The sequence below is a fragment of the Gymnodraco acuticeps genome, unplaced genomic scaffold (genome assembly GCF_902827175.1).
Source record: "Gymnodraco acuticeps unplaced genomic scaffold, fGymAcu1.1, whole genome shotgun sequence".
Taxonomy (NCBI): Eukaryota; Metazoa; Chordata; class Actinopteri; order Perciformes; family Bathydraconidae; genus Gymnodraco; species Gymnodraco acuticeps.
The window spans coordinates 308,535-331,748 of record NW_022990454.1 but is presented as its reverse complement, the minus strand read 5'-3'; the positions used below and the strand labels follow the sequence as shown (position 1 = coordinate 331,748).

At 41.2% G+C, this 23,214-nt stretch overlaps 1 protein-coding gene across 1 annotated transcript in view; it reads right to left on the bottom strand.

The window, feature by feature from the left end:
* Positions 1-1,830, bottom strand: part of myocd (myocardin) — a 31,102-nt gene extending 29,272 nt beyond the window's left edge. The window contains exon 1 of the mRNA XM_034225760.1: positions 1,710-1,830. Within this exon, the coding sequence (XP_034081651.1) occupies positions 1,710-1,830 (121 nt within the window). The remainder of the gene's footprint in view (positions 1-1,709) is intronic.
* Between the last annotated feature and the right edge of the window lie 21,384 nt (positions 1,831-23,214).

The window sequence follows — 23,214 nt, the reverse complement described above, 5'->3', positions numbered from 1 at the left end:
CACACAGTCCCTCAGAGTGAGCATTTAGGAAGTGTTCACACACAGTCCATCAGAGTGAGAGTTTAGGAGTGTTCACACACAGTCCATCAGAGTGAGCGTTTAGGAGTGTTCACACACACAGTCCCTCAGAGTGAGCGTTTAGGAGTGTTCACACACACAGTCCCTCAGAGTGAGCGTTTAGGAGTGTTCACACACACAGTCCCTCAGAGTGAGCGTTTAGGAGTGTTCACACACACAGTCCATCAGAGTGAGCGTTTAGGAGTGTTCACACACAGTCCCTCAGAGTGAGCGTTTAGGAGTGTTCACACACACAGTCTCTCAGAGTGAGTGTTTAAGAGTGTTCACACACAGTCCCTCAGAGTGAGCGTTTAGGAGTGTTCACACACAGTCCCTCAGAGTGAAGCGTTTAGGAGTGTTCACACACACAGTCCCTCAGAGTGAGCGTTTAGGGAGTGTTCACACACACAGTCCATCAGAGTGAGCGTTTAGGAGTGTTCACACACAGTCCCTCAGAGTGAGCGTTTAGGAGTGTTCACACACAACAGTCCCTCAGAGTGAGCGTTTTAGGAGTGTTCACACACAGTCCCTCAGAGTGAGCGTTTAGGAGTGTTCACACACACAGTCCATCAGAGTGAGCGTTTAGGAGCGTCACACACAGTCCCTCAGAGTGAGCGTTTAGGAGTGTTCACACACAGTCCCTCAGAGTGAGCGTTTAGGAGTGTTCACACACACAGTCCATCAGAGTGAGCGTTTAGGAGTGTTCACACACAGTCCATCAGAGTGAGCGTTTAGGAGTGTTCACACACAGTCCCTCAGAGTGAGCGTTTAGGAGTGTTCACACACAGTCCCTCAGAGTGAGCGTTTAGGAGTGTTCACACACAGTCCCTCAGAGTGAGCGTTTAGGAGTGTTCACACACAGTCCATCAGAGTGAGCGTTTAGGAGTGTTCACACACAGTCCCTCAGAGTGAGCGTTTAGGAGTGTTCAGGCCCCAGCCTGATGATGACTCCTTCCAGCCAGCAGGAACTCTTTTTCTTTACAAATCATCCCTTTCCTTCGGAACACCAATGGATAAATGTTGCTTTAATGATTACATATAAATGACTGAGAAACCACCAAAGACTGCATCCGTATCCCCAAAAATGTAAACAATAAAATAGACCGACAACAATACAAATATAACCTTTCTTCGACAATCACAATGCACAGCTTCACAAAGACATTGTATAACATTTTTTCACCATAATGAACTTTTCACAATTGTAAACAGATGCAATGCATTTTTAAAAGATTCAGTTTATGAACACAAGTAAATTATAAAGTAAGAGTCATTCAGTTCCTGGTAGTATCAACTTTAATGTGCTTCAAAAGCCATTTGAACTTTTCTTGCATATCTAACATATGCTTCCCCCGAATACTCAGGTTTGATCCAGTGTTCTTCTCTGTAATGTTGCAGTTTGAAAGACATATTGGTAATTTGTTAAAGAATGTCACTCCAAAAGTCAAATGTGGTTTGATCCAATCCAAGCCACGTCTGCCAACAGATTGTGTTTGGTACATCGCTAGACTGAAACTCAGTCACTTCAAACTGTGTGTTCAGAGCAAGTGAGCAACTGTGAGGCTGTTCAACCTGATAATCAGAAACCTCGAGAATTGGAAGGATCATTTTCAACTGGCTACCATATTTTGGATTTGAAAAGAGAAGCTTACCGCTGGGCAGCTGCTCCTTCAGTCCGGCCTCTCTGCTCTCCGTCAGCTGTGCAGCGTCTCCGGGACACTGTCTGTCCTCTGGACCGCTGACCAGGGCCTCGCAGCCTCTCACAGCATTCATGGCTCACTCCACTTCCCGGCAGATGTCACCTTGACTCCTTTTTCAAAAAGAACAAGAGCCAATGAGCATCAAAGTGAGAGCACTTGACTCTGACCACTACCTCAGTCAGCTGCAGCAGTTTGAGAGCCAACATTAATTAAATGTGAAAGTATGATAGACACAGCAAACAGCCATTTTACTGTTTGCATTTGAAAACTCCTTGGCTGCGCTGGAGTGGAGCCATGTTAGTGTTTGCAGAACACAACGCCAGTTCCACATTCTGTATTTAGTTTCTTTCCAGAGGTCCATCTCGGCTCAGGCACCAGCGCAGCGCGTGTCTGTTTGTTTACAGAGCTTTAAGCCCACTTTCAACGTGGCGGATGCATCTCTCCATCAGCGGCCACTATGCTCTGTTGCTGCCAGATGATCAATTTACACAATTTACAAAGAGCAGAACCTCGTCCAACCTGAGCAATTTAACACATTTACTCAGTGAATTCAGTAGCTCAGAGAGCCCCCAAAAGGTGTCAATGTGAAAAATGAGCCTCTTACTCAGAACCTGGACACGCCAAGTGTTCATACACTACATCATCCCCTGAGGCCTGCACCATAGGGCACCACAAACATACATTACTGTTTTCTTTAATAAGCTCTGTTTGGAGAGCTCCTCATATGCTTACAGAACAATACAACTCTCATGGGTATATGTAACGTTTTATTAAAATAACACATTTAAAAAAAAAAGCTTCTCTCATAACTTGGGCAAATCAAGGCTGCAGTTTTACTGTATAATCCTTGCCACAAGAAAAATAGCATTATGGGATTGAAACCATAAATTCAAACTTGAGTACTAAGACAAAATATACCCAGAGCATTCAAGGTCAATTAAGATTAGGTCCAGCTCCTTGTGAAAGACACCAGTTAATGCCATGTTGAGTTGATTTTCAGCCCACAACAAACCTCCCCACATCTGGTAGTGTGCAGCAGGAACGAGTCCTGAAGCCAGAAATGTGTGATCATTTTACCCCTTCCGGTTCCCTTGTCTCAAAGTCAACATTTTAAAAGTGTCTTTAGTTGTTAGCCTGAAATAAGGTGTGTTGTTACAGTGCACAAGCTAAAGATATGCTCATGTTTTGCACTTCTACAGTATGTGTCATAAAAACAGCCGTTGCTCACAAGTGACTGAATAAGACTACTAAACGTCAATACGCCGAACATTAGCCACGTTTAACTTAGTGGTGGTGACACGTAGCCTTGCGACTGCCATGCATTTCCTCTTTAGCCTTTGGTTTTTTGCTTCTGGCGATTGCATTTACGCTTCCAAAATCATACACTGATGTTAATATGTGAAAATAATGCCTATACAAATATGTTATCATTGCACCACTCTATACAGTGTGTAAGCCAAAGACAGTCCAGACTTTGTAGGGTATCTGCAGATAATCCTAATGTGTGGCTCCATTATCTGCCAAGATGGTGGTTAACGCAAAACCTAAATCTTAAAAAAAAAATACTAGTAATAAGCTTTATATTTCAGTTCAAGCTTCTTCCTTCGGGCCGGAGGTTGCTCGTCCCAAGGAGTAGAACGAAGCGCTATAAAAACAGTTTTATCCCAGCAGCTATTGCACACATTAACACATCATAGGAGCGTCACACAGATGCCTATTTGTATTTATTTATTTAATTGTGAATTTTGAATGTCCATGTTTGTACGAGTGTTTTCCTTCTTAAAATGTTTTGAGATTTGGTTGAGCAGGGTATACTTGTACTTTTACTAGTCCTTTATTAGAGATGCGTCTGTTGTTTGTGTTTATTTTTAGTGTCAGGATGGAACCCTCGTCTTTTTCTCTGCAAACAGAATCTACCTACGGGTACAAATAAATAACCTGAACCTGAACCTGAACCTGATTTGTATAGCACCTATTACAAGAATTGTAGCCAAACTGGCTTCACAGCAGTTCAATAGACAGATTATCATTATCATCAGTATTCAACTGCCTACTGTAACTCCCTCATGTCATTTTTTAATGACAAAATAGAAAACATTCACCAGCAACTAACTCCTAACACCACCTGCAGTATATCTCTCCCTGTTTTCACCGACCATCTCTCTCATTCTCTTTCAAGTTTCACACTTCCCTCTGCTGTTGTAATATCTGACCTCATCAGTAAATCCAAGCCATCTACCTGTCAGTTAGACCCTCTTCCTACCCCCCTGGTAAAAGCCTGTCTACCTTCACTGTCCTCCCTTATAACTGTCATCATACACTCCTCCCTCACCTCTGGTCTTGTTCCCTCACTTTTCAAATCAGCCGCCATCACGCCCATACTGAAGAAACCTGGTGCAGACCCCAACAACTTTAATAACTACCGTCCCATATCTAACCTACCATTTCTCTCAAAAATCCTGGAAAAAACTGTTGCATCCCAAATCCATACCCACTTGTCTGACAATAACCTGTATGAACAATTTCAATCTGGTTTCCGCCCCCATCACAGCACAGAAACAGCACTGGTGAAAATCACTAACGACCTCCTCATGGCAGCTGCTTCTCCGGACTATTAACTATCCTCATCCTCCTTGATCTTAGTGCAGCTTTTGACACCATTTCCCACAGCATCCTCATTGACAGACTGACCTCCATCGGGATCACTGACACACCCCTCCTCTGGTTTAAATCATATCTCACTGGCCGCACTCAGTTCATCCAACTCAAAACCTTCAAATCACAGCCACTTCCAGTCACGACCGGTGTTCCCCAGGGCTCTGTCCTGGGGCCTCTTCTTTTTATCATCTATTTACTTCCTCTTGGCAATATCTTCCGTAAACACAACATCCACTTTCATTGTTACGCGGATGACACCCAGCTCTACTTGTCCTCCAAACCAACCACCATCCTCCCTCCATCCTCCCTGTCTGACTGCTTACAGGACATCAAATCCTGGTTTTCCTCTAACTTTCTCAAACTTAACGACAGTAAAACCGAGGTTCTCCTCATTGGCACAAAATCCACCCTAACCAAACCTGACAGTTTCTCAATTACTATAGACAACTCTTCAGTCTCCCCCTCCCCTCAGGTTAAGAGTCTGGGTGTCATCCTCGATGGCACACTTTCATTCAAATCTCACATCAGTAATATCACTCGGTCTGCCTATTTCCATCTACGCCACATCAACCGCCTCCGGCCGTCCCTTAACCCTAAGACCACCGCCATTCTAGTTCACACCCTGGTCACTTCCCGCATCGACTACTGCAACTCCCTTCTCTTTGGTCTCCCTCTCAAATCCATCCACAGACTTAAACTGGTTCAGAACTCTGCGGCCCGCATCATCACCAGAACCCCCTCCATTAACTACATCACTCCTGTTCTTCAGCAACTTCACTGGCTCCCCGTCAAATCCCGTATCGTTTTTAAGATTCTGCTCCTCACCTTTAAGGCCATCCATAACCTCACTCCTCTGTACCTCTCCGACCTCCTGCACATCAACACACCCATCCGCACACTCAGATCTTCTGCTTCCCTCAGCCTCACTGCACCCCCCTTCCGTTTAACCACCATGGGGTCTAGAGCCTTCAGCCGCTCTGCACCCCGCCTCTGGAACTCCCTCCCACCTGACATCCGCAACACTGACTCTCTTCCCATTTTCAAATCACGAATCAAAACATATCTCTTCACACTCGCATATCCACCCTGATCATTATCCATCACACATCCTCTGTTTTATTTATTTGATTTGTTGCATTGTCTTGTTTATGTTTCTTATGCTGGTGTTAGGTATTGTGTATCTTGTTTTTTATGTGTTTGTACGGCGACCTTGAGAGCCTTGAAAGGCGCCTATATAAAATAAATGAATTATTATTTATTATTATTATTAGTATAACATGACGGGATAAAAGCAATGTAGAGGAGCAGCTACATTTCAACACATATATCCACGAAGATTAATACATGAACACTTGTGACTCGGACTTGACTTGGACTCTTCTTGCAGGGTTCTTACACCTTTTCCAAAGTCAAATTCAAGCACTTTTCAAGCATTTTCAAGGTGCATTTTCAAGCTTTTCAAGCATCTTACAGCTGTTGTAAATTACATATTTATATACACATACTTATACTCAAATTATTATTTCCCTACCTCACATTAAATCAGATGTTCTTTATGTTGTAAACAACCAAATGTGTGTTTCATAATAGCATTCTACATGAGGATGGAAAATTAAAGAAAAATAACTAAGTTTAATATTTCAAAAGGAGTGACCCATCTGTAAGTAGACTGGGCATCCCATATAACCTGACTGAGCCGATATACAGCAATCAGCAAAATAACTTTTCAATACATTCTTGATTAACATTTTTGAGGTCCTTCGGTTGGCAGGCTCTCCCAGGTTAGGCCAAAGGGTGCATTATATGCACACGTATACTGTATACACTCAAATGGGAATTTTCCTTCACATTGAATCAGCAATCAGAAATCATGCAAATCAAATCAACTTGAGTCTTTTAGCTCCTTGAGTTGAAAAAGCAAACAAAAGACCTGCACAGAACACGTCCCTGAATCATTCAAGGTAAGGCTAAACAGCACACGGCCTATTAGGGAGTGTCCTCAGTTCCTTGAGTTTGTCCGTTAGCTGTCTCTCTAAAGTCTCCAGATGTCTTTCCTTTTCCTTAGCAGCTCTTCCAAGGCCATTGGACTTGGAGATGAAGCTTAGTTTTCCTTGTGACTCAAGTACTGTACTTAAGAACATTTTTTAAATACTTGTACTTCCATTTTATGCGACTGGGTACTACTTCTACTCCACTACAGTTCAGATGTAGGCTTTGTACTTTTCCTCCACTACATGTATTGAATGCCTTTAGTTACTTCACAGATTTACACACGGCATCTATTGCACGTCTGTCCGTCCTGGGAGAGGGATCCCTCCTCTGTTGCTCTCCCTAAGGTTTCTCCCATGTCCCCTTTAAACTGTGGGTTTTCTCCGGAAGTTTTTCCTTGTACGATGTGAGGGTCTAAGGACAGAGGGTCTGAGGACAGAGGGTCTAAGGCCAGAGGGTCTAAGGACAGAGGGTGTCGTATTGTCATACTGATATTCTGTACAAACTGTGAAGTCCACTGAGACAAATGTAACATTTGTGATATTGGGCTATATAAATAAACATTGATTGATTGATTGATTGATTGATTGATTGATTGATTGATTGATTGATTGAGATGTGGATGAATGATGTGAAATCTAATCAAGTGTTAAATCAGACTTTAGTTCCACCTGGAGTAAATCCACCAGCTACCCTGCAGTATACAAAGTCATTCAAACTAGCTGCACCTTTACCAGCTTTGAGAACACTTTCATGATCAATCATTATAAAACATATCATATATATTATTCTGAAATGGACCAATCTGCACAACGACTACTTTTACTGTCGCTACTTTCACTATATTTTGATGAGAATACTTTTCTACTTTTACTTGAGGAACATTTTGATTGAGGGACTTATTCTTGTAACAGAGTATTCCTACACTCGGGTACTTCTACTTTTACTCAAGTACAATATCTGAGTACTTATTCCACCTCTGGTAGCGTATCAGCCTGAATTGTAGCCACAAAATCACGCAGAGCTGCATCAAAATAGACAATGGTAACAAGTGGAAAATAATATTTACAAATGTGTACAATGATTTGTAGGTAATGTTGACACCTGACTTATACATCTTCAAAGGAAGACTGTGTTCATTCTACAATTACATGGGATTAAAGCAAAATGTAGTTTTACTTGTATAATACTACAAGACTTTATATAAAAGCCTGTTTCTAAAACTATCAACCATAGCGACGCGGTCAAATCCTCAGTTTATCATTTATAGCAACATACTAAGAAGCTAATATCTAATTACAACAGTAAGTGCTTCCTCCTCTGAACACCACAGGATGGCGACTGTAACCATCCTGTGGTGTTCTGACATAGGTACGCTCCTCTGAAATGATTGTCGCCTGCATAAGCAATTATCCCTCATCGAGTTCGCTATTCAGCTCGCTAACGTTAGCTTAAACAAACGTAACATGCAACATTAGCCTAATCCAAAATGCTCTACTACGGCGTACCTTTCATGTGGCTCGTCAGCGCACTCTCGCATCGTGAATAACTGAAAGTCTTTTTTGCACACTTTGCAGGAGGCTACTCGTGGGCTTGACCCTCGTCTTAGTCATGGCTAGCCAACGCTCGTTGAAACGGCAACTTCCTGGCATACTGTCATCTATCACTCTCATCAGAATGCCCAGGTTACACGTAAAAAAAAACACTTGCAGGTCACGCGCATAGCGCGGGAAGGCCGGAGCGGAGATGTTTTATGTAGAAGCGAAGCAATTAAGCGCGCTCCGACTTCTTTCTTTTAATCTAAAAAGCGACAGCAATTTATTGTAAAAGTAAAGCATTTACAATTTCAAGCACTTTGTCCCAAATACAAGCACCATTCCCAAAATCCAAGCACTTTTCAAACCTTGAAAACACCACATTACATTTCAAGCATTTTCAAGGATTTCCAGCACCCGTACGAACCCTGTTCTTAGGTGACTCGGACTTGGACTCGGACACAGGTAATGATGACTCGGACACTCCTTGGGTGACTCGGACTTGGACTTGGACTCGACTACGACTCTCCCTAGGTGACTTGGACTCGAAGAGTGGTGACTCAAGAGTGACTTGAACTCGTGAATTGGTGACTTGACTACAACACTGGCTCCCTAGCACGTCGCTCCCCTTGCCTTTACGACAAGCCTTGCCAGTGGCAAAGGCGACACAAACGGCTGTCATAGCCTTGCCTTATCATACACAGTCTGATATGGAGGCACTTTAGCAAGTGGACCCTCTCCTTCAGGAACTCTTGGTGTTCTGGAGAAGGAGGCAGTGTCCTAGCAATGATGAGAGGAAGCAGTTGTCCCGGCAACATTTTCAGTAAGTACATGATCAACGAGCCTTAAGGCGAGACACCCTAGGTGAATAGGATACTTTTTTTAACTTAAAGGTATCAGCTAGAAATGTCTCCAGTTAATTACTTACAATAAGGCAATTGTTTTTTGTATTACTTTGCTTTGGATAAAGCCAGGTTTAAAATTATTGTTTCATTTTGTAGTCATATTAGTATCTAAGGCTTTTACAGAAGGGATATTGGATATCTCTTTTTATCACTCCATAAATCAGAAAATACTGTCAACAGCCCTAAAATATCCATTGCCATGTTTTTAGGTATACAATGTTGTATAATGCAGGCTATGAATGATATATGAACAAACCCTTCGGTAAAAGCCTTCATAAAATTGATAGTAATATAACTGGAAGGTTTGGTGTATGTACGTGCAACTGAAGTTGACATTTCGAACTCAGAGTAGGAGAAAAAACTAATTTTGAGAAAACGACCTTTAAAGATTGCAGTGAGGCGCTAGCTAAACCCTCCTGTTCTTTGGATGACAGCTTGCGCCTCGACGCACTCCGTGAAGGTATTTCATGTTCAGGGTCATTTGTTTTTTGTATAACCTTGCTTCGTGCAAGTGACAATTGTTGTCGTCTTCTCTGTGAATGTTTTTTTCGCCGTTCTTTTGCCATTTTGAGATTAAAATGTATAGCGGAAAGCTAACCAGGAAGTGTTTTAGCACACCACGTGACGCATCTGAACGAATCACGTTGTCAGAAATTGACACCAGCCAATGAGATTTTGTTTCTTGGTTTAAGACCCCTTTGTGCTTTCACGATTGGTTGCTGATACAAAGGAAATGGCCATATTTTGATCTGATGAGATTGTGCAGGAGAGACACAGCTTTCCAGCGATATCTCTGTTGACATGGTGCACACAGCGGTCGCGGTACTTTATGTTACGTTTGAATGCTAACTTTTGGTGAATTTAGGAGAAATCTACAGACGCAAATAGACAAACTATAGTAAAATAAACACTTAAATGTGTATTTTGTACGTTTTCCTTCCAAAAGCCTGAAAGAAACATGTTACATAATCAAAATAGCACAAAATCTCAAAATTGACCAGTACATGAAAAACGATGTTTTTGCCTGCCGTGTCTCGCCTTAATGTACTACTGAAGCCTTCCGAGTAAATCGCCAGAACGCCGACACCCTCCTCATCTCTCCACTGCTCCCATGTTTTTTTTTTTTTTGCCATAAGTTATTCTCTCTCCGTTGGTGCGCGGGGCTAATGCTAATGCTAATAATGCTAATGCCAGCAAATACAATGGCGGCTTCAAAAAACTTTGCAGAGTTTTACGGGGCGTGGTTTGCAATTTGCCCAGCCAATTGGTACTTTTTCTCCCCAGGATAGTACCACCTCTCTAGCAGGCACTACAAATGGGGGTAAAAGTTCTCTGAACTAATTTCTCTTTTTGGTGTGAATGCAAAATTCCAGGCACTAAATGGGAAAAGTACAGGTAAAAGCACTCCGGTGTGAAAGCGCCTAAAGATGTTCCATTGATCGAGGGACAGTTAGTGTTGTGGGACATTTGGAGTTCTGTCATGTACAGAGTGGTAAAAGCACCAAAAGGAGGGTTGGTGTACACCATTGCACCTGCAAACAACTTTTACATGGATAAAAGTTACAGTGATAAAAGTTACAGTGCAGTCTAAGATATGAATTAGTTCAATTAAAAGCAGCGACAAAAAGAAAAGTTTTCAGCCTGGATTTAAAAGTAGTCAAGAGTTGTAGCGGACCGGCAGGTTTCTGGGAGTTTGTTCCAGATATTTGGAGCATAATAACTAAACGCTGCTTTTCCATGTTTAGTTCTGACTCTGGGGACAGAAAGCTGACCAGTCCCTGAAGACCTGATAGATCTGGATGATTCATAATTTAGCAGGAGGTCAGAAATGTATTTTGGGCCTAAACCATTCAGTGCTTTATAAACCAGAAGCAGTATTTTGAAATCTATTCTTTGACACACAGGAAGCCAGTGTAATGACTTCAGAACAGGAGTGATGTGATCCACTTTCTTAGTGTTAGTGAGGACTCGAGCAGCAGCGTTCTGAATCAGCTGTAGCTTCCTAATAGATTTTTTAGTGAGACCTGTGAAGACACCATTGCAGTAGTCGAGTCTACTGAAGATAAAAGCATGGACAAGTTTTTCCAAATCCTGCTGTGACATTAGTCTTTTAATCCTAGATATATTCTTTAGGTAATAGTAGGCTGATTTAGTAACTGTTTTAATGTGACTGTTGAAACTCAGGTCAGAGTCCATGACTACACCTAGATTTCTGGCTTTATCTGTTGTTTTGAACATTGCAGACTGAAGCTCAGTGCTAACTTTTATACGTTCTGCCTTCGCTCCAAAAACCATTACCTCAGTTTTATCTTTGTTTAATTGGAGAAAGTTCTGACACATCCAGTCATTGATTTGTTCAATGCACTTACTCAGTGTTTGAATTGGAGCATAGTCTCCTGGTGAAATTGTTACGTAAATGTGTGTGTCATCCGCATAGCTATGGTAACTTATTTTGTTGTTTTTCATTATCTGAGCCAGTGGTAGCATGTAGATGTTAAAAAGAAGAGGCCCCAAGATGGAGCCTTGAGGAACCCCACATGTCATATTTGTCATCTCAGATGTGTATTTACCTATAGAAACAAAGTTGTTTCTGTCCTTTAAGTAGGATTCAAACCAATTTAGAACTGTTTCCGAAAGTCCCACCCAGTTTTCCAGTCGGTCTAGTAATATGCTGTGGTCAACAGTGTCAAACGCAGCACTGAGATCTAATAATACTAACACTGAAGTTCTGCCACTGTCTGTGTTTAAGTGGATGTCATTAAAGACCTTTACAAGAGCAGTCTCAGTGCTGTGGTTTGGACGAAAGCCTGACTGGAACACATCGAAACAGTTATTTAAATGCAATAAATTACTCAACTGTTGAAAAACAACTTTTTCAATGATTTTACCTAGAAATGGGAGGTTTGATATGGGCCTGTAATTGTTCATTACTGTAGCATCTAGATTATTCTTTTTTAAGAGCGGTTTAATGACTGCAGTTTTCAGGGCCTGTGGAAAAATACCTGAGTGAAGAGATTTGTTTACTATATGAAGTAGATCTGAGGCCATGCAAGGCAAAACATCTTTGAAAAATCCTGTTGGAATAATATCAAGGCAGCAAGAGGAGGATTTCAGAAGTTGTATAATGTCTCTAGGTTTTTATCATTAATCTGATGGAATTGTGTCATGGTGTTTGAATTGATGTTAAGTGGACACAGAGACAACACATTTGCTGTACCTGATGCAGAGGCACTGACTGCTTGTCTGATTTTCTGAATTTTGTCAGTGAAAAAGAAGGCAAAATCATTGCACGCCCTGGTGGATAGAAATTCAGAGGCTACTGACACTGGGGGGTTAGTTAGTCTGTCGACGGTAGCAAACAAGGCACGTGCGTTGTTTTTGTTTTTGGTAATGATGTCAGAGAAGAACGATTGTCGTGCGTTTTTCAATTCCAAATTATAAAGGCCAAGTCTCTCTTTATAGATTTCAAAGTGAACCTGGAGATTTGTTTTTCGCCACCTACGTTCAGCTTTTCGACACTGTCTTTTTTCTGCTCTCACGGGTATGGCCTTTCTCCATGGAGATATGTTCTAACATTTTTAATTTTTGAATTAAAATGATCTACTAGCTCATTTACTGAGATGTTAGCAGGGGCAAGTGTGGAAGAAAAATTCTGAGTAAACATTTCCCTAGTATTTTCAGTTAAATATCGCTTTGTGGTTACCTCTTTTTGAACATTTTTGTGAACAAAAATAGAGCTCTCAAAGAAAACACAGGAATGGTCAGAGAGTGCAACATCAGTCACCACAACCTTAGAGATATTCAGACCCTTTGAGATCATTAAGTCCAGAGTGTGCCCCTTATTGTGCGTGGGCTCCGTTACATGCTGAGTCAGTCCATAGCTATCAAGAACACAAAACAGTTATTTTGCCCCTCTGTCCTGGGGGTTGTCAACATGGATGTTAAAATCACCAACAATGACTAGACGGTCAAAGTCAATACACACTATAGACAGCAGTTCAGTAAAGTCATCAAAAAAGCTTGCACAGTATTTGGGTGGTCTATAGATATTTAGGAACAGAGCTCGAGAGGAGCATTTCAGCTGAAGGGCCACATATTCAAAAGAATCAAAGTTCCCATAAGATGTCTTCCTGCATTGAAGGGAATCATTGAACAGAATAGCAACTCCACCCCCTTTCTTATGCATTCTTTCCTGACTCATAAAACTAAAGTTGGGAGGTGTTGATTCGATAAGAACAGCTGCACTGTTATTTTGTTCAATCCAAGTTTCTGTTAAAAACATAAAATCGAGATTGTGCTCAGTGATAAAATCATTGATTAAAAATGTTTTTCCTGCCAAAGACCTGACATTTAATAAAGCTAGTTTAAGTTTGTTAAACACACTATCAGTCATGTTTTTTGTAACAAGCTGTGGCTGACATGGAATCACTGCTAAATTAGATAAACTCACACAAACGTTTGAGCGCTTCCTGTATCTAAGATGATTCACCGCTCTTAATCTATTACCTATCAACACAGATATCGGCAAAGCTATAGGCAGGCAGGGCCCCGGGATGTCCTGGAAAGAGTTGAGAGTGCCATACGCCCTTGAGCCTGGACCCAGCACATATCAGTAAGAGTTAGTTGCATTTTGTACATACACATCCTTATCAGGCTTCGGAGACTGCAGATGCTTTCTTGATGACGACGGGGGAGATGGTCCGCATCTCTGCTTCAGTGATTTTGGTGGGCGTCGTTGAGGAGCGGGGGTAAAGGACATGCTGCCAGCCCTGCGTATCGCCTTAGTTTGGTTATTGAACTCCAGGAAGGAATCGGTGCCAGCCCTGCGTGTCGCCTTCATGCGGTCATCGAACTCCAGGGGGGTGGGCGAAGGTGAAAGGGTGAGCGGAGAGTAGAGAGAGCTGGGGGATGAATGAAGAGTATCCTCAAAGGCGTTGACAGGGGGGGGGTGACGGGAGATTTGGCGCCTGTAGCCGAAAACTCTCCTGGTCCTATGTCTAACTCTGTGTCTGTTATCTTTAGACCTTGGAACTAGGTTAGCTGACCTTGGCTTGGATTCGTTCATCGTTGGGGCGATGATACAAATGTGGGGGGGGGGTAGATTGTAGCAGGATGAGAGTCCTAATCCCTGGTAAAACATATATATATATTCTCCTCATCACCAGGGGGCACCCAGAGGTTTCTAGCTGGCTGCCTCTTGTTTGTTGGTACACAGACCCTCCCCACTTCCGTGTTTGCCGTGTTTGCCGTGTTTGCTTCCGCCACCGGTGCAGGTAAGTTGCAGTAGCATTGCTCGCTTCAGGAAAAGTTCCGCAATTTGCTAGCGTCTTAATACTTACACTGTAAAAACTGTGACCAATAGTTACTTAATAAAATTGTGGCAACAAAGTGAAACTTAATATAATTAATTCGATTTGAAACACAACAATTTGATTAAAAAGTACTAAATACATTTGAGTTAATAAAAGATAATTATATTAAGTAAATGTTAAATGTTGAAACAGTCAAAATGTGTTTTTATTAAGCAATTATTTGAACAAACTTAAGTTAGATTTACTAAACATCTGGTAGAATTTGATTTATATTTACTAATTATCAAAGAGAAATTGATTTTAATTATTAACAATTTGGGTAAAAATTATTAACATTTACTTAATAGCTGTGTGAAATGTATTTAAATGTAATCAATATCTGTTAGAAATCAATTTATATGTACTGAATATGTGGCTGAAATGTATTTAAATGTACTGAATATCTGTTCGAAATTAATTTAAAGGTCCCATGTCATGGCCATTTCTACTGATCATAATTCCATTGTTGAGGTCTACTAGAATAGATTTACATCGTTCAATGTGCCAAACTCACATTGGTTTCTCATACAGCATCTCTGTAAAGTATGTGTATTCACTCTCTATCCTACACGGCTTGTTGGATCTCCTGCCCCCCCTTCCCTGTGAGCCCAGTGTGCTCTGATTGGTCAGCTCGCCCACTGGCTCGCTGCTGCGAGGAGCTGACAGTGTGAGCTGGGTTAATGGTGTAATTTCCTGCTTGCTGCGAGACATCGTGAATGGACACGGGAGGTGCTGAGGGGGCTGCAGCAGCCCCATCTGCGAAGCTCCACTAGCACCCGTATCCCCCCCTCGCACCCCCAAACGTGGCGCACCTACAGTGTAAGCGCGCCACGAAGCTCCACTAGCACCCCCCTATAAAAAAAAATCCCTCCCCACTTTTGTCCGCACCCCCTAAATAAAATGACTTCCCAATTCCCGCGGCTATGCTCGTGCATGACGAGTCTGGATCTCTGGATCTGCTATACGGTTACGGCTCTGAGTCTCCACGACTCACGAGTCTGCAGGAAGTGAAGGAAGTTCCCTTTGTGAATCTGAGTCTGCTGTTGACTCGTGCATGAATCTCTGGATCTGCTACGTTTACGGCTCTGAGTCCGCACAAGTCTGCAGGAAGTTTCACTGATCCGCGTCCCCTGAGCCAAACGATAACTTCTGGCAGCTATCCTACTTGCTAAAGGCTAGGCAGATGGACTGGGGTACGTTGTAATGTTATTTTACATGTTATAAGGAGAGTAGCGAGTGACGCAATTTATAGTTTTAATTTGTACGTCACCAGGTGTAGGACTCAAAGGACTCAGGTTAATGAGAGGGGAGACTCGTCACAACCAGCTCATTACTAGGATCCGGGTTAATGATCCGGATGAATCAGGACTCACCCATCTCTAATAGACAGGTATTTTCTGTGTTAGAGTTTTACTCGCTACAGAGTGTACTTTGAGGGTTTGTGACTCTGCAGACCGTGCTGACAAACCTTCATAACACACAAGGGGATGGGTAATAACCAGAAAAGCATGTCATGGGACCTTTACATTTACTGAATATCTGTGTGAAATACATTTTTTATTTATTGAATATCTGGCTGAAATTAATTTACATTTACTTAATAATATTAAATTTCACTTTGTTGCCATACATTTTCTATGTCTAATCCAATCAATATTTTGCTGAAATGTATTTAAATGTGCTTAATCATATTAGATGTCACTTTGTTGCCATACATTTTCTATACCTAATCCAATCGCTATTTTTGCTTTCTTATTGGCACAGACATTATACACATTCAGTTGACAAACCACCAAGCATATATATTTATTTGTGTAGAATACGAATTATTTATCATTAATGTAAATTAAGCTTTTACGTATATGCACACCTTGGTGCATTTGTAGATGATTAGGAATGTAAAAAATGTATGAATGTACAGTATGTGATGTGTATAAATGGTGTCGTATTTTTTTACTTTGTTTTTTCTTTTTGTATTATTGTCTATATAATTATAATCTGTGTATACAAGTCCCTCTGTGAGGGCAACAAGAAAACAATAAAAAGTTGGTCACAAAACAAATAATACAAATTATTTGTGCATACGGGTGTAAAACTGTCCGCCTATGAAACAGCGCACAATACGTATATAACTAGGACCCCAGCAAGACAGGAACACAGTAGGCTTTAAAGTGAGATATTTCTATATTAAACAACAGTGCAAGCCTCTAACAAAGCAGCACCTAACAGTTTTAACATGGCCTTAACATTTCCCTTTCCCTTAAGCCAGTAGATTGTTTTTTAGGGTGTTCACTTTTGGAGACAGCTTTGAGCAATCCAGCTCAAGGAAGAGTTTCTGGAACACTTCCAGTGTTTGCCGGATCTCCAGATACGCCAGATTCAATGCGTATGCCAACCCAATCAGCAAGGAGCAAGCCTTTGGAAAAGTCCCCAGAGCAGTCAGGACTTTGATGCCTTCCACCACGATACCGATGTCCTCAGTTGCATTGTTCTTGGTTCTGTAAATCGTCATCCTTGCTGCAGCAAGGTCATGTGACACGTTGTCTTCCTCAGGATCCTGAAATAGAAAAAAAAATGTTTTGTTTAGGTTTTGTTTGATCCTCTTTGTCCATTATAATCCATTAATTAATAATTGTTGTATGATAGTACATTTACTAAATATATATTTATATTAATAGCATACAATGTATATTCATTCAATTAAATTGTTGAGTTTATTTAGGTTATTAAGTCAATTAAGACGAACAAAGACTGCATGCACATTTTTTCATGTCAACACATGCATCGACTACATGTGTGAAAAATAAGAGATTAAATACTTGCAAAAAAACACTTTGCTGCAAGGTAAGTTAAAAAGTATGTGGTCATTTTAACAATTTAATGACAACATAAATTATTGTCTGAAAAGAGAAAGAAATCCATTAATAATTGTATGTCCATGAAATTTGACTATTGATCAATATCTATATATTAGGGCTGTCAAGTTAACTCGTTAATAACCACCATTATTTTAACGCGATAAACACGTGTATTTTTTGTCCTCGGCCGCCCCGTAGTTTCAGAGCGCATGGAGTTTAAAATACCATCTACAAGCTGATGCTGACAGCCCCGCTCCTGCCGTCCGCTTGCGGCAGACCACACTTCCACGCTCACCGGCAGGCACCGACTGGCCATCTGGAGGACCGGGAGGGTGTGTGTATGTGTGGCGCGAGCGAGAGAGAGAGAACACGCACACCTTACGTGTATTGTTGTTGTTAGCATCTGGTGCTAGCTAGCTGCGCTAACGGATATAAGGAGCTGTTTCAATGAAAACAGAGGAGCGACATTTCGCCGAGCACTTGACTTTATGCAGGAAGCCAGACAGTGGGACATTGCACGAGAAGTCAGCACACTCAGCAGAGATAGTGCGCAACATGATTGCAGCGTCCAGGCAGCTCCCGTTCGAGCATATGCCTTGAGTTGCACATAGCTCCAACGATCCATCACACACACACACACCCACACGCACGCACGCACGCACGCACACACACACACACACACACACACTTTGTATTGTATGAGAGGTTCCAGGTTGAATTGAGGCGAATATTTGTAATGTTCAGAGGTTGTTGTGTTTAATATTCAGGAGAATATTTGTCATTGATCAAATGATGATAAACAAACATTTGCATAAAGCATATTTGTCCACTCATATGTTGATAAGAGTATTAAAAACTTGAAAAATATCCCTCTAAGGTACATTTAGAACAGACACAAAATGTGCGATTAATTTGGGATTAATCGCGATTAACTATGGACAATCATGCGATTAATCGCGATTAAATATTTTAATCGACTGACAGCCCTACTATATATACATTTTCTCAAACACGGTGGGCACCTTTAAAGTCATTCACAGCAACTGGATCAATGATCAAACTGGATCTTTCACTTATTTTTAAATTGTCTTTCAGCTGCTCTGTGAAAAGCTCATAGCAAGGAACCTGTAGTACCAATTTACTAGTCTTTAAAAAAAAACAATACACATGTGCAAGACAAGAACTTTACAAAGGACAATGGCCAATAGCCAAAAGTTACTTGGAAAAATATAGTTATGATTGTCTTTTGAGATTGTAGCTTGCCAAGAAAAGAGAGATACAATAGATAGATATATAGACAGATAGAGAGAGAAACAGAGATCCACTTTTTATATTTTAACAATTCAATTTACATCATACTCTTTTAAGAGATGATCTGTGGACTCCCCGAGGCACACCATCAGACACCGAATTACAAGATCTCTGCTCATGTCGATGCTGGGATTGCTTGGAGCCTGAAATGACAAAAATAAAAATGTTTAAAGTTAATGTAAAAATTCGTCCATTTAACTAAAATGTGTCAAACTTACCTAGGTTCCTTAGATTAAATCCCTATTAAGGGTCCTTGATGTGATTGACTAGTTTAATGAAAGGCTTCCCGTCACTTCTAATCCAGTCTACCTTTTTGTTGTGCTTAAAACAACTGTTAAAAACATAACCATTGCAGCTCTCGGGTTTTGGTATCCCATTAACAACGTTATACAGAATCAGCGATATCAAAGCACTTTTTGGCAAGTCTCAAACCTGAACTTTTGGTAGTGAGCAAAATGTGCACCACTTTAAATATGTGCTCATGTCCAATCTACTGGAATTAAATCGTTTTGCCATAAAGTCTACATTGATGATGGCTATAATGTTCTGTATTTTATGCAAAATAAACACATTATTGATTATACACATTTTCGTTTCTTCTGTGTGCAAACGTTTTCGCCATTTTGTCTTTTATCAGTTTGTTGTTGTCACTTTTCATTACTTCCGAAAGCAACTGAATCCTTTCTTATTCTTGACTTTCCTCGTCCTCTCCTGCTGGGTAAGGGGGGAAGTAGTTTAACTCGGCCTTTCGTGGCTTTTTGACACTTTTTTGCAGACTTCTGCTCTGCAGAATATAAAGAACATTTTATAAATGAGTGTAAACGTGTTAGTGCATTGCACACCACCTCAGGAACACCGTAGCCTCTGAGTTTGGTGCGGTAATTTGCCATCTTGTATTTGATGTTTTGTTGCCAGCCATAGTATCCCGAGAAGGAGCCGGGTTCTTTGAGTAGATTCCCCCTTGTGGCAGACAACGACTTGCAGATCTTACACTGCCATCCCATTGATCAAAACCAAACATAATAAGAGAAAAGGCCTTTATTACTTAGTGAAATTGCCCTACATCACTAATCGTTCTGATAAATACATAATGTACAATGACATGCCAGAGATCAGCCACACATTTATAAAGTGTTTCCCTGTAATTTAATGAACTTTCATCTGACAGTTGTTTTCCTGGTGTTTTAAAGAACATTTTATAAATGAGTGTAAACTTAATTAATATTGACATAATGGTAACTAGGCTGCAAAAAAGCATACACAAACCATGTGTCATTATAGCTTAATTGTATGTATTTAAGAAATATGTCAAATGTAATTCTATATTTTCTTATTTTTTTGTTTCAACTTCAGGTTGGAAATAGTCATACTGTATCACATTTGCATTTTCACCAGAAAAAGTTAATAGGACAATTGTAATAAACACATTTTGTATTGTAAGACAAACTGTACAAACTCTAAATCATGTACATTTTGAAACATGTTTTCACCTTAGAAAAGCGAAGATTCTTCCTGCACCTGGAAATAAATTGATATTAGTATTGATTACATTTGATGAATTCATTTTTTCCACAGACAAAACACTGAACATACAAGTTACTAAATGAACACTTGAAACCTATGCAAGGACCACCTAAGTGTTATGTCAGGCAGGCAGTGGCGTAATGTTTTTTTTATATATATTTTTGTACATTTTTTCTTTTTTTGGGACCCCAATGGGATTGACCGGTTCACGCAGTCTTCAAAGTAACCAAGCAACCTAAATTAATTTGTAATTTGTCTGTCCTATAACCTTGCTCCCTTTCATGTCATGTGATACCTTGCGTGACGAGCGAACCGTTTAATCAACCTGTACTGTACTGTAGCTAGCAGCAGCAAGTTCGGCAGCATTATAACAAATGTAATAGCTTCCATTTATAATGTACAGCAAACCAAAGCACAAGAGCGGCGCTCAAAAGAGAAAGGACAGAGAGAACAAGGAGATGCAACAACAAATTAGACCGTTTTTTTTGTCATACATCATCCTCGAAATCGAGAGCTAACGTTAGCAATGTTGACGTGCAGCAGCAGCCAGAGCCGGAGGCTAACGATAGCTCACCTGCCTCACCACCATCATTGCCATCTAGCTCCACAAGTAAAGCTGTATCTGTGGCCGTGGCTGTGCAACCTTCTTCTCCAGCCAGCCAGGAGGAGAGGCTGGATTTGGTCCAACAGTTCCCCCAAGGGCCCCAACCGATAGGGGACTCTATGGCGCTATTGAGACCCCCGACGCCAAGATCAAAAGCTATATTATAGCAACCGGTCCATGTAGGCCTACCGGCTCATTCCCCAGAGACAAACATCAAGGAAACAGGTGTAATCCTCTTCTTAGTTCGCTGTGCTGTTGTCAGGCTGTGGTGGTTTGAGGCCAGGGCAGGCTGCTGTTGATAGCCTACATGTGGTGCTTCTGAGTGGTTGTGTATAAAATAATAATTGGGGGGGCGCCTTTCATAACACCCAAGGACACCTTACAGGGCATAGGGGCAATATAGGGAACAATTAAAGCAGTGGATTTAGTGAAGTATCAGCCGGGGTAAGACAAGACAAACAACAGGAAATGGACTATAGAAGGACACTAAAGGACACAGGGTACAGTTTATAAAGAAAATGCCAGTTTGAACTGAGTTTTGATTGTTGTTATGGAATCAGACTGTCGGATGTGTAGTGGCAGGGAGTTCCAGAGTCTGGGAGCCGAGCAGCTGAAAGCTCGAGCACCCATGGTTTTGAGGCGAGAGCTTGGGACGGTGAGAAGTCCTACAGACGAAGAGCGGAGGGGGTGTACTCCTGAAGGAGGTCGGTGATGTAGATGGGGGCAAGGTTATGGAGAGCTTTATATATGAGTAGAAGGTTTTTGTAGTCAATACAGTAGCGTACAGGAAGCCAGTGTAGCTGAGTGAGAATGGGGGTGATGTGGTCGGATGAGTTGGTGCGGGTGATGATCCGGGCAGCAGAGTTCTATGTATGTCTGTGTGTGTGTGTGAGCGCATCAGCGTGCGCTTATGTATGGGGGGGGGGCCCAAAACAATATTTGCACCGGGGCCAATCACAACCTTGTTACGCCACTGCAAGCAGGTAAATGCAAAGAGTATTATTTACGTTTGATACATTATGTTTCAGTATCTTTCATCATTTTATAATTAAAATAAAAGTGTTTATTTCACCTTAATCGTTAGAAAAAAAGCTTATGCCATCTGAATCTCCTGCCGTGGCCTCACTGTGACGGCCCGTTACCGGAGACATGAAACTGCGGGCAAGAGAGGTGACTTTCGTATTTTGATTATTATTAACGTCATTGCAACCGTCAGTGTAATATTATCTTACATCGGGTAACTGACCGGATGACATGGGGATTATTGAAGTATCTTATGCTGACCTTGCTTAATAGCTTCAGATGAGACTACTTTATTAACTTAATATACATCCAGCCATGGTAATATTGCGAGCCTCTATGCAGGCTTCAACCATGGGGCTTGTTAGCTTTGTTCGTTGTTGTCGCGTCCAGGAGAGAAGCTTAGAATAAAGAGACCAATGGCATAAGGTTCAAATGGGTACTTGAATTAAATGGCGTGGTAATGTTACAAGCAGGAGGAGTGAGGAGAGAAAGGCTGCAGCTTCCTCTGGCAGTCCGGGCCATGTGAAAAGAGAGCGAACAAAGCTCCGTCACCTGACTATATATCTCATAATTTCGCTCCTCCCACCTCGGTCTTCTGTGTCTACGCAGGCGGCGGAAAGAGAGGAAGCAAAAGCGGGGCTGCCGGTCCGGTCTCCTGTTGAGGCTAAGGAATCAGCCACACAAACCTCCCCTGCCGAGTATGTACCTCACCAACTCCAGGTCCATAGTGCACAAAACGGACGATCTGGAATAATTGGATTTAGACGTTGTGCATTCAATACATAACTTGACACGCCTTTTCTCCTCATCTTTCATGACTTTTTATTTAATGCATTTTAACGTCTGTAATCGCTTGTTTAACAGAAAACTAGAAGTCAAGCTTACATCGGGTATCTCTTCCGGAATAGCTTTTCAAAATAAACTTTAACCACAGGCGAAAGCTAACCGGAAGTATTTTCACAATAAAACAGTTATAAAATTACTGTTTAAACTATATTATATCATTAAACATTGATTTAAATTTTTCTAACAGGCTTCAACACACTCTACGCATCAATCCGCGCCACATCAGTAACCTCATTACAGTATATGTGCACTGCACTATATACTACAATCAGTGTGCACAAAACACAGCAACAGAGGTTCGATACAAATAACACCACATTTTTATTTATGAAGAAAGAAATAAAACAATGATATTCCTTACTCACCCGCAAGCAATAGTGTTCGTTTCTTACTGTGCTCAGAGTGACTGCTCTCCACACAACGTGGTGGCTTTGGTCGGCTAATGTAGCATGCTAGCTTAGGTCGGGTAATGTAACATGCTAGCTAGCATTACCTGGTATCTTAAAAGTCACAACATTACCGTGGTACATTAACGCATACAAAATAAGTGTGGCATTGTATCAAGCTTTTTTCAGTCCTTGCAATGGTTTTAGTGGACATAAAGAGGACTAAATTACCAACTTTCATCCCTCAGCTTAATGTGGTTTTAGGTTTTGCCTACAATGCAATACAGTTGGCATGTTTGTTAAGCAATAGTGCAAAACAATGTTGAACTGCTATATCAACTTGGTCAAACAAATTTCAGTTAACTTACAACAATTAAACAGTTCTTACCTTTGATGAAGCAGCAAACTGCTGTGGGCTGTGGCAGCAAGTGAAGAACTTCAATGTGGTGCGAAATGGGCGGGAGTGT